The 11676-nt window shown below is 38.0% G+C and overlaps 1 protein-coding gene across 1 annotated transcript in view; it reads left to right on the top strand.

Moving 5' to 3' along the window:
- The window catches only part of PARD3B (par-3 family cell polarity regulator beta), an 868889-nt gene that overhangs the window by 64313 nt on the left and 792900 nt on the right, over positions 1–11676 (top strand). The window contains exon 2 of the mRNA XM_014546096.1: positions 5521–5622. Coding sequence (XP_014401582.1) covers positions 5521–5622 — 102 coding nt within the window. The remainder of the gene's footprint in view (positions 1–5520; positions 5623–11676) is intronic.

The raw sequence follows: 11676 nt of genomic DNA, 5'->3' as shown, positions 1-11676 counted from the left end.
GGGGCAGATGCTCAATGCAGGAGCTGCCCTCTGGTGGTCAGGGCGCTCTCACATGGGAGGAGCTCTGCTCAGCCACAAGCCAGGCTGATGGCTGCCAGTACAGCGGTGGTGGTGGGAGCCTCTCCTGCCTCCTCAGCAGCGCTAATGATGTCCGAATGCAGTTTAGGCCTGCTCCCCGCTGGCAAGTGGACATCCCCCAAGGGCTGCCGGGCTGCCAGAGGGATGTCTGATTGCCATCTTAGGCCCAATCCCCCTGGGAGTGGGCCTAAGCCAGCAGGTGGTCATCCCCTGAGGGGTCCCAGACTGCGAGAGGGCACAGGCCAGGCTGAGGGACCCCCTACCCCCAAGTGCACAAATTTTTGTGCACCGGGCCTCTAGTATATAATATAATTGATTTCAGAGAGGAAGGGAGAGGGAGAGAGAGAAACATCAATGATGAGAGAGGATCATTGATTGGCTGCCTCCTGCACGCCCCCTACTGGGGATCGAGCCCACAACCTGGGCATGTGCCCTAGACCAGAATTGAATCCAGGATCCTTCAGTTCACAGGCCAATGCTCTATCCACTGAGCCAAACCAGCTAAGGTGAAAAATGAACCTTTAAAGTTAAGGAGCAATAGAAATGGATATGACCCACTGCCTTATTCTTAGATAATTGTTCTTTTTGTTAAGTTCTTTAATCTTAATTTTTTTGTATTAAAAAATATACCTTGTCTCTGCTGTTTATTAAGCATCTGACCTTGAGTAAGTTAATTTGTTTACCTATGCCTTGTTTTCTTCATCTGTTAGATTGATAACCACTTCATGAGTCTATTTGAGGATAAACGAGTTAATCATATAAAACATGCAGTACCTATTATAGTCCCTAGCCTATAGTAAGCACTGAAACAAATTATCTGCTATGCTGTTGATGAAGATAATGATGAAAATGGTGACATCTTGTTTTATGGACATATTGCACCAAATTCAAGGAGTTAAATTCTACAAGGAAAATTCTAATTTTCCATTAACTTCCATTTTATAATTGTTCTTGTTTTCTACTGGGTAAAATTATTCTTGTGAAAACGCAAAGCCACAAAAAAACAACAACAACATCAACAAAAAAACACACACAAAAAAACCAGTTGCATTACTGAGCCTGTAATCGCCACCACTGAGAAACACAGCCCTTCTCTAGACATTGGCCTTTTGTTGTTGTTGTTTGTTTTTGCAGAGATTTCCTCCCCTTTGTCACCATTGGGGGTATTTTTTCTCTTCTTGGACCAGAAGGGTTTTGTGTAGAAACCTCCATGTTTTCCCTCTTTTGATTATTGACATAATCTCAGTGCTCGGTAGTCACAGCATTGTAGTATCTGGCTTGCCAGTCGCCTCCTCTAGGCATTGCAGATGGAAAATTGTTATTCTTCAAAACTTGGGCTAATATAGACTCTCTAAGGTATAGGGGCAAATTTCATGTCATCTCCGCACAGTGAAGAATATTTGTGCCTGTTTGGAACAATTTTTACATTGATCATTAAAAGTACCCAGCAATTGTCTTCCCATAATGCATATGTTTTAGTTTCCTATTTCAGTTCCCTCTTGTAGACTGGTTAAAATCCCAGTGGTGTTTAAGTTAACTGTGCATTATTTAAAAAAACAGATAAGTTGCTATCAGAAATGGAGGAAACAAAATGTATATTATGTGATTTTTCAATATTTTAATGATCCTAGGAGTGTAAGTAATAAGATTTATTGCATAGCACATATACTAGAGACATTTTCAAAGTAATTTAAAAGTTATATGTATTAGAGAAATTTTTGCAATATAAAGGTAGATTAAATGTCACGATCATGAAAAATACAATAAATTTTTCCAAGTGATTAATTGTCTGAACTATTACACATATGTGAACATCTTTTCATGTTTGATCAGTTTTATTCCTGGTGGTAATAAAAGCAAGTAAATGAAATGCAAAATGTTGACTGCGAGGTAATGGTTGAAATTTCCACATGCATAAAGAGTCAGAGTGAATTTATGGCTTTATGATGGCTGTCGGCTGCTAATACTGTATGTATATTCTTACAGTGATCTATAGCATCATGGCCGAAATCCCATGGGGATAAAACTCACAGCGGGTGTATACTGTGCATGCTGATTTACCTCTCTTGGAGACTGCTTTCAAATAGCTCCTCTGTTTTTGTTCAGGATTTCTTGTGTGCTCCCCACTAGTCTACTCTTCCCTCCTTCAGAGTTAAAAAGCAGCCTCAATGTGCAATGGGGAGAGTTATAATTGCAAGCAGTCTCTTTATATTCTGCCACCCTGTTTCACTTAAACATTTTGGGGGGGAGGCTGAATATATGATTCCAAAATATATCAGATTACTTTCCCCCTTTGATTTAGTTCTGTAAAACTTTTAAAATTTATTTTCTTTTTATTACTTTTATTGTTTTTTTATTAATTATTTTTTCCATCACCATTTATCCCCAATGCCCTCTTCCACCCCGATCCCCTCTGATTCCCCCACCACACACACACAATCACCAAACTGTTGTCCATGTCCATTAGTTCTCTCTCCTTTTTTTTTTCTTTTTCACTCAATCCTGTACCCCTCCCCCATACCCCACCTCCCACCAGAGCTGTCTGCCTGATCTCTATCTATGAATCTGTCTCTATTTTGCTTGGTAGCTCAGTCCAATTAAATTCCACATGAGTGTAAAATTTTTAAGTTCTGTATGCTTTCGAATCAAAATTAGACAAAAAAAGGTCTTAGTTTCAACTCCCGTGCCTCATTTTCAGAACATCTTTGTTCTTACAAGTATGTCTGAAGGTGGAGTGTGTGTGACTTAACAACCCCTTCCCTCTGCCACTCCTGCTGCTCCCTTCGCCATGGTCAGATCCCAACCGCTTGCTGTTTCTTGAGTTCCCCGATTTTAAATCCGAGTCTTTGGTTTTATTCTCCCTGTTCCTCCTTCTAGGCAGGTAGAGAGCTCTACTTTAACCAGTACTTCTGTTGTTGGGGGTAATTGTTTACTTAAGTCTTAGTTGATAAAATCTGCTTCTATAATTAAACTTAATATAAGAGAAAAGGCGACAACTTAATAGATGTCAGCTTTTAAGTAATTGAATATAAAAAAGCAAACTCTTTAGAATACATCATCTTCTATAAACATGTTTAAAATCAACAAATTTTATCTACAGTGCTGTAATATGTAACAAACTAACTCCATGGAAGTTAATAGAAATTAATTCCATTGAACTCCTTTTGTAAGAAGGCTACTTTTACAAGGAAAGGTAGTACTCCATAGATTTCAGCCAGAAGTTTTGGGTAAATTTGGAGAAGCATATCGTTCGTAGCATGGCCGTAGCAGAAAGACTCAGTTCCCAAAGATTACTGGGGAAGTCCTTTCTTGCTCTCTTTTCTGTATTTTCTGTATTGTCTAGTGGGCATTGCTTAGTGTTTTGTCTACCCCAGTATTCTCCCTATTTAGAATATAGTCCATTGTTCTTAGCTCACCTGTTATTTATTTATTTTTTGTAGGAAGCAATTTAAACAGTCCTTAAAATTTGTCCTTTTATTTATTTATTTAATAATTCTTTATTGTTGAAAGTATTACATATGTCCCTTTTTTCTCCCCATTGACCCCTCCAGCCTGCCCCCACCCCCCTTACCCTAGGCCTTCACCACCCTATTGTCTGTGTCCATGGGTTATGCATGTATGCACACATGGTCTTTGGTTGATTACCTCCCACTCACCCACCCTCCCCCACCTTTCCTCTTGAGATTCTATACTCTGTTCCATGCTTCCATGTCTCTGGATCCATTCTGTTCATCAGTTTATTTTGTTACTTAGATTCCACTTAGCATGATATTGTCCAGGTCTTCATGCTGTCTCAAATGGTAAGAGATTCTTCTTTTTCACTGCTGCATAGTATTCGATGGTATAAATGTACCACAACTTTTTTATCCACCCATTTGCTGATGGGTGCGCTGGGCCCATCATCTCACCTTTTATTGCACAATCACCTTGAGTTGGAAAAGATCTCTGGTTAAAGACTCCAATGGATGGGTGTCTTATGCTCCTCTTACCTGGTTGTATAATCACTGCTCATGTCTTTGTGATCCCTATCTGGGTAATAAACTCAGGCAAAGTTTCCTAATAAATCATCAGTGTTTCCATGCATAAATCTAGCATTAGAAGCAAAAAGGAGTTCCTTTCATTTTGCTTGGAATAGCTCTTCAGATACTATATAGAAAACTTAACTTTGAAATGTCGAAAGCCTTGCTAAGGAGAATTCCTTTGAATTTTTAAAGCCTATTACTTTATCAAGTCAGATATGAAAAGCTATGTACTTGGGCCACACTTCAGTAGCCTATTGAATAGATGCTATAAAGGAATTATTATTTAATGGTATGCCCTGGACTTGTTAATAGTATGAGACATTGAAGAGGAGGCAGTGTGACAACTATTTCTATTAGTTTTTGTAGCATTGCACTTGAATTCTGTGGGTTATGTTTATTTTTAATACTTTATAAAGATTCATGTAGTAAAGGCTTAGAGCTTTATCCTAGAAGAATTTCCACTTCTTCTCAGGAACTGGTAGCCCTTTATTGGAAATTGAGTGATTTATAGCTCAAAAGTTTCCCAATTTGAGAGGCTTTCTAAGAATCTCAGAACCAAATCGATTATAGCTTGGCTATTCTGGTAAAAACCTTACTAATGTTATTTCCTCCCTTGCCCCCCCTTCAGTGGTTCATGTTCTTGTCTCATCATTATAATGTTTCACTTGCATATTTTTCTCTGGAAATGGGCAGTGCATAAGTAACTGAATGGGCTCCACTACTTAATTCTAAGCTGTGGTATCAGAGTATCTAGCCACTTATCAAATTGAGAAAACAGTTCTTTTCCTTAAACATTATACTCCTAAGTAGTTTTTAAAAAACAACACATTCAACTCTGACACAGTTTGAGTTGCAGGCATGGAGACGAATGCTGGAGTTCTGGCTCCCAATATCACAGAAAATCGTAGTGTGAGGGCGTGCAGCGAGCATGGAGATCCAAACAGGCAAAGGGCTCAGGGTCACCCCACTTCATCCATATATTCCAGTTATAGCTATTCCTTTTGATGTCCCCCTGTAGTTTTGGGGTCTTAGTTTGAACTTCCAAACCTTTTTCACCTAGTACCCTCAAGAATACCTTTCTTTTCCAGAGTGTTCCTGGGATTACCTAAATTGTAGGTTATAAAAAACTCCTTGAATATGCTTTTTAAATAGCTAAGTGTTGTTGTTTTTTTATTACAATTTACCTTCCAGGATAATTGATGGAATATATATACTTAGGTTTACTGATTTATATGAACTAGAATAAAAATGCTAAATATTTATCCAAATAAATAGATAACTTTTGACTTTGGTGTTTAAAAAATATCGATTATCACTAGAGCATATTTTTAATGAGCCGGCTTATTTCTTTTAAAATTAAAATGTAGTTTACCTTTTTGAAAAGTTTGAGTCATGAAACTTGTTGATGGTTCTACTACAGGATCCTGGCTACTGGGTGAAGATTCATCACTTAGAATACACAGACGGAGGAATCCTGGATCCAGATGATATCTTGGCCGATGTCGTGGAAGACAAAGATAAGGTAGATGACTCTAAAAGTGTTCCTCTATAGAGCTGTGTGTTTTCCAGAGGGTGAGATCCTTAGCAAACTCGTGTGTCAGTTATTATTAAAACATACCATCTGTTCAGGTTTTTACCTGGGCAGCCCATAAATCAAAGTTCTCCATGAGATGTTTGGGAAAACTTTGACAAGGTTCGAGAGTCTGTTCATGGTGGCCTAATTAGCAGACACTCCATTCCCTAGAGTTCCTGATATGTCTCCGTAAATTAGTGTCAGGCTCTGAGGCTGTTGGGGTTCTCACGGTCATTGTTGTCTCTTGAGTTTATTCTTGGCCTTTGCTGAATATTCAACTTAATGCCTGAGATTTGAACATGTTTCAAAATAGAGAATACAATGGGGAGGAAAGTCATAAAGAACTACAGTGAAGACTTTTCTTAAAGTAGTTGCACATAACTATCTTTCCTGATAGTTTTGTTTTTATTGCTAAAGTAAAATACTATATTGAATAGTCAAAAAAAAGTTTGAGCATGTTTTGCCATCTATTTGGGAATAATTTCATTGCAAATCTTGTTTTAATGGGATTTTTCTTCTGACACTAAACTGAGAAAAGGTATAAACTAAACTATTCGGTTTCAATAAACTGGATTATTGATGTTGCGGCATTGTTTATCACTACTTCTGTGCTGGGCTCCTCTTACCAATGGCTAATGTGTCCTTCAGAATTGAACTGCAGCCCTCCCTGAGAGAGCCTTGCTTCAGAGTTCCTCTGCTGTGCATCCTGTGTGCACCTGGCCAATTTATGTCTGTGAACATGTTTCTCTGCATTGTTTATTGCAATCTCAGGTAGGGGTGTGTGTGTGTGTGTGTGTGTGTGTGTGTGTGTGTGTGTGTGTGTGTGTTTTGACCAACTGGAATGTAAATAAGTGATTTATTGAACTTAGGTAATATTTACTTTTTTCCCCCCTAAAATCTTTTTTGGACTTTTCACATTTAATTAGTCTTCACAGACATTCTGCCCACTTATTTTTCCTATTTCCTGTTGGGACTCAATCCTGGTTTGCCTTGCATTGTAATTAGTGACTTCATACAGGACTTACCTCCCTAAGTAGATTGTAAGCTCCTGGAGGACATGAACTAGGAGATTTTTATTTTTGTGTGTTCCTTGTATTAATGATATCTGGTACAATATCCTACTCAAACTTGATTCTCAAAGAACACTTAGTGAAATTAATGAGTGAAAAAGAAAGCTTTACTCTGCAGTTGACTCCTGCTGTACATGGTTTCAATGCACACTTCTTGTTTGTTGTGGGGTCTCAGTACGTAACATTGCATTATTTATGCTCATAACTCTAAAGGAGGACTTTCACTTCTGCATTTCACTGTTTCGCTTTCAGCTTCTTCTCTACAGCCATCTTCTTCCTTGGAAATATTCTAGGCATTTGGGTTGTTAATGAAGAAGGTCTTCCTGTCTCCAATTTCACTGAAGTCCAGTGTATTAGAATGGAGAGCTGGAAAGTGGCAAGTTTAAGAAGAGCCAGAAGAAGATGCCTCACCCCAGTCTCATACAAGACCTCATTACAGGAGGATGTTTCTGTGAACAGTGCCCAGGGATATAATTTGTCCTATAGTGCGCTTCCTTTTAGAGAATTCATTTTAACTGTCTTGGCCGTGTGCACAATCCGTTTACTAGACACAGAAACAGCATGTTTGTATGTAATCTCTGTTTTAAGGGACTTCACCATCACTACTAAATAAGATGAAAAATTGAGATAATCAGTTAAAATCCTAGCAAAGGATTAGTGCTGTTTGGGTTCAGACTTAGTGAATCCTATAATATGCTTTTCTCTTCTACATGAAGCCTAACCTGTATTGTTCTGCAGAGTTGATGGGAATTTATACTTTTGATTTTGTCAGAAAATACTGTATTCCTATTTCTTCCTTTTTTTTACGATAATATAAGTGAAAAAGAGAGCATCACTAATTTTTTTTCCTTACACCCTCTCTTCAATCTTAAGATTTTTCTCATAGACTTATTTTCGGCTTTCGCTAAATATTCAACTTAATGCCTGAGATTTGAATATGTTTCAAAGTAGAGAAAACATGGGGAGAAAAGTCTTATAAAGAACTTGGTATGGGAAGCAGGTTCTGCCAGACTCCATCTTTCCTGATTTTTTTGTCACTTTAGATTAAGAAGTATTTATAAGTGATGCTTCAGAATGTTTAGTGACATGTGAAATTCACCCAAGATCCTTTGGGACATATTGAGTTAGGTAAAATTATAACTCACCTGTTTTCAAAGTGGCCATCTAATACTTTCTTGTATTGAGAATATAGATAGAAAACAAGCCCAAAGAGCCGTGATGGATGTACATAATCCTTGTGCCAAAGTCCACACACCTCAACTGCTAGGAAAGACTCACTCCAGGTGAGAAATTCTAATTAGGAGATAGCTTAGCTGGGAAGGATGAAGCAGGAAAAACAGAAACTTAGAATTAGAGAGCAAAGTAGGCTGAGGCCATTTAGTTAGTATATAGAAAACCATACAGCACACTTCTGTAAAGACTAAAATTACAGGATACATGGCATTTACTTAAAACCAGGCAAGGGCTAATACAGCGTAGTCAGTTTTCTAAAGAAAAGGAATGACTTTCTAAACGTTGGCACTAGAAGTGATTTGTCTTTGGTCTTACCTCTCTTAATAACTTTGGCCAACATGGAGCATGGTGCATGCCATACGTGGGGTTTCTGTGGGAGGTGTTTGTTTCTTTGTTTTTTGTTTGCTTTCCCACTAGAGCCCCTTCACAGAGGAATCACGTTTTTACAATGATGCACTATTTCATCATACATTTTTTCAAAATATTATTGGAGCAGCTTTGGAATTTTGCATAAGATTTGTGCTGAAACTTAATTATCCAGTTGTGACAGTTTTTCTCAAAATTCTTCACTTTTTTGTCTCAGTCTGATGATACCAGTTCTCTGGCATAAATATCTAAGAATTTACAGCCTTACACTAACATCTCCTCTCTGGATGCCCAAGGCTACCGACTGAGTTTACCTAATAACAGCTACTTAATATTTTATTGAGCACTAACAGTGTCCCAGCATGTCTTTGCACTTACATATTCTATTTTAGAGTGACCCTGTGGGCAGGAGCTATATATTACCCCTGTTTTTAATTTCTGAGGACAGCCACAGAAATTCTAAGTGACTTGCCGAAGACCACACAGGTGTAGTAAGTGGCAGAATCAGACTCTGGAACCTAGAATTTAAATTTTGACACTATTTTGTTCTTCAATGTGCCAAGCAGTGTGTTGGGTGTTTGTATCTATAATTTCTAATCATAAAAATTCATCAATCATGAATAATCAAAAATGTGTTTTTACGCAGTTACATCATTATTAAGAAAAGATAATTGAACTATGGGATGCAACAAAATTAATCCAAAATTAGAGTGTCATGCATATATAGTTCGCTTCACCTGTCTTTGCCTGCAGCCTGCAGCCTGCAGCCTGCATCGAATTCCCTGTACATGCCTGCCAGTTTTATCAGTTGCTTTCTCTTGTGTCTCCTTTCCAGGTCCTAGGTTACTCAGTTCAGTTTAATTCCAAGTGGATCTTATAGACTGTATTTGTTTCAGAAACTACACTAAATGCAGTTTCATAGATAAATAAATGCTGTATTCTAGTAGCCACTTTTCAGATGGATTACAGAATGTGTGCAAATTATACACTGTGCTGTCTGCAGGAGGCAGAGTGATGACCCCCCAAAGCATCTGTACCCTGATCTCCACAGCGTGTGATTATGTGTGTTAAAGGCAAAAGGATCTTTGCAGAACTGATTAAGGACTTTAAAATGGGAAGTTATTCTGGAATGTTTGGGCCCAGGATAATCACAAGAGTCCTTATAAATGAAAGAGGAAGGCAGGAGAATCAGTATTAAAGAGATACCATGGAAGAAGAAGTTGATTTTCCAGTGCTGCCTTGGAAAATGGAGACAAAGAATGCACTCAGCTTCTAGAATCTGGAAAAGGCCAGGGAATGAATCCTCCCATAAAACCTCTAGAGCAGTGGTTCTCAACCTTCTGGCCCTTTAAATACAGTTCCTCATGTTGTGACCCAACCATAAAATTATTTTCGTTGCTACTTCATAACTGTAATGTTGCTACTGTTATGAATCGTAATGTAAATATCTGATATGCAGGATGGTCTTAGGCGACCCCTGTGAAAGGGTCGTTCGACCGCCAAAGGGGTTGCGACCCACAGGTTGAGAACCACTGCTCTAGAAGGAACACAGCACTGCTGACCCCTTGATTTTAGGCCCATGAGACCCATTTCAGACTTCTCACCTCCAGAATTGTAAGTTACATTTGTGTTGCTTGAAGGCACTATAATTTGTTATAGCAACAATAGGAAACTCATACACTGTCTCTTATCCAATTTTAAACTTATAAAATGATGATGGATTTCTCGGTTTCATACTAACTCGGCTTTTTAGATCTTATAAGACAGGGAAAATCTCTTATACTTCACATTAGTTTACTGGAATGTGCATTCCTTCCAGAGTCTATCACAAACTGATTCTCAATTCTTTGGGTGAGACTTCACTCTTTGGGACTTGAATGTTATGCTGTTGTCTTGTATTATATAGAAATCATTGAGTTCCACACCCAAGAGCTATGCAGTATTCCTTTATCAGTTTCTCATTTCAATATTCAAAGGCCCTAGGAAGTCCAAAGATTGACGCTTAATAAGCCACTGCAAAACTTATTGTTCTCTAATTGCTATTATTTCAGTCTGAGAACCTCTGAGTATGAACTTTTTTAATGATTGTTTTTCTTGTTAATTGCCATTATTATATCTTGACTTGGTTGTAGAAGACAATTGCAATGTAATACTGAAATGTGCAAATATGAAACTTGTAGTATGTAAATTGGATTACTGCCATGGTTTTACTAAATATGCAAAAGTGAAACTATATTATGTGGTAATGTCTCTATTTTTGAAAAAACTTTGACTGTCATCAGAGTTTGTCTTGGAGAGATGCCAACCTCTGCTGGCTTCCAGCAAGGCGGGGCTGGCCTCTGGAGGGTGGGTTGCTTCCGGGATCACATGTGATATCCAGTACTCAACTATTACAGTGTCAGTGCAACCTTATTCCTTACCTGTTCCTGGGCAAGTTTCTTCATTTCTGTTAGCCTCGATTTTTATATTTGTAAAATGGGTAAAGTGTTCGTTTTCAAGTGTATATGATTAGTGTAGGAAAACTATAGTAAGTTTTAAATACAGTATGGCATACCGTAAGTATTCAAATGTTAGCTGTAATATTAAAATTTTATTTTGGTAGTGTTACTAGTGCATTTTTACCTGGGTTTTGATGTAACCATTAAATTTTTTAACTTTAAGTATTAAAACATCAAACTATTTTACAGTACAGTCTGTTTTTTTAAAACCCTTATTCAGTTTCTTTAAAAGTTACTAAATTGTTTGTTTTATGGGAAGATTTATTATGATAAGACACTTGGACTTATACATTATTGAGAAATCAAAATGCCACTCTGACTAAATGTAACATTAGAATAAGAATACTTTGATCAGAATGTAGTGTTTGGTAATATAAGAAGCATTCTGGGATCAAATGTGGTTTTGAAACGGAGTCTGGTGTGCACACCTAGTGAGCTGTGACCTCACACCAGACACTGTCCCTAAGCCCACGCTGCTTGCTGAGCGCGCTCTGTTGCCCTCTAGTGGAGTCCACAGCGACCGGGAAACCAGCTCACAGGAGCTGCTCCCTGACTGTGATGATGTATTTGGTTCTATTTCATTCTAAATGAATGTTTACCATATTTCTTAGTATAACCCACAGATGCAGTCATGGAGAATAAAACCAGACTCTATATTGTAACCAGTACTTGTCATTTCTTCATGTACCAATATTTATCTATGCTTTTGTGAGTTTTCTTAGAAGGGCTAACGCAAAACCTTTGCATTTATAAAACCCCTTCTTTTGGTTTAGACTTCTTCTCATCTTCCTGTTCACTAGTTGAAAGGTTAATGGCTGATTGTGATGAAGTGTAAC

Source organism: Myotis brandtii, unplaced genomic scaffold, assembly GCF_000412655.1.
Source record: "Myotis brandtii unplaced genomic scaffold, ASM41265v1 scaffold43, whole genome shotgun sequence".
Lineage (NCBI taxonomy): Eukaryota > Metazoa > Chordata > Mammalia > Chiroptera > Vespertilionidae > Myotis > Myotis brandtii.
The sequence above is the reverse complement of the archived record's forward strand: the minus strand, read 5'-3'. Positions and strand labels throughout refer to the sequence as shown.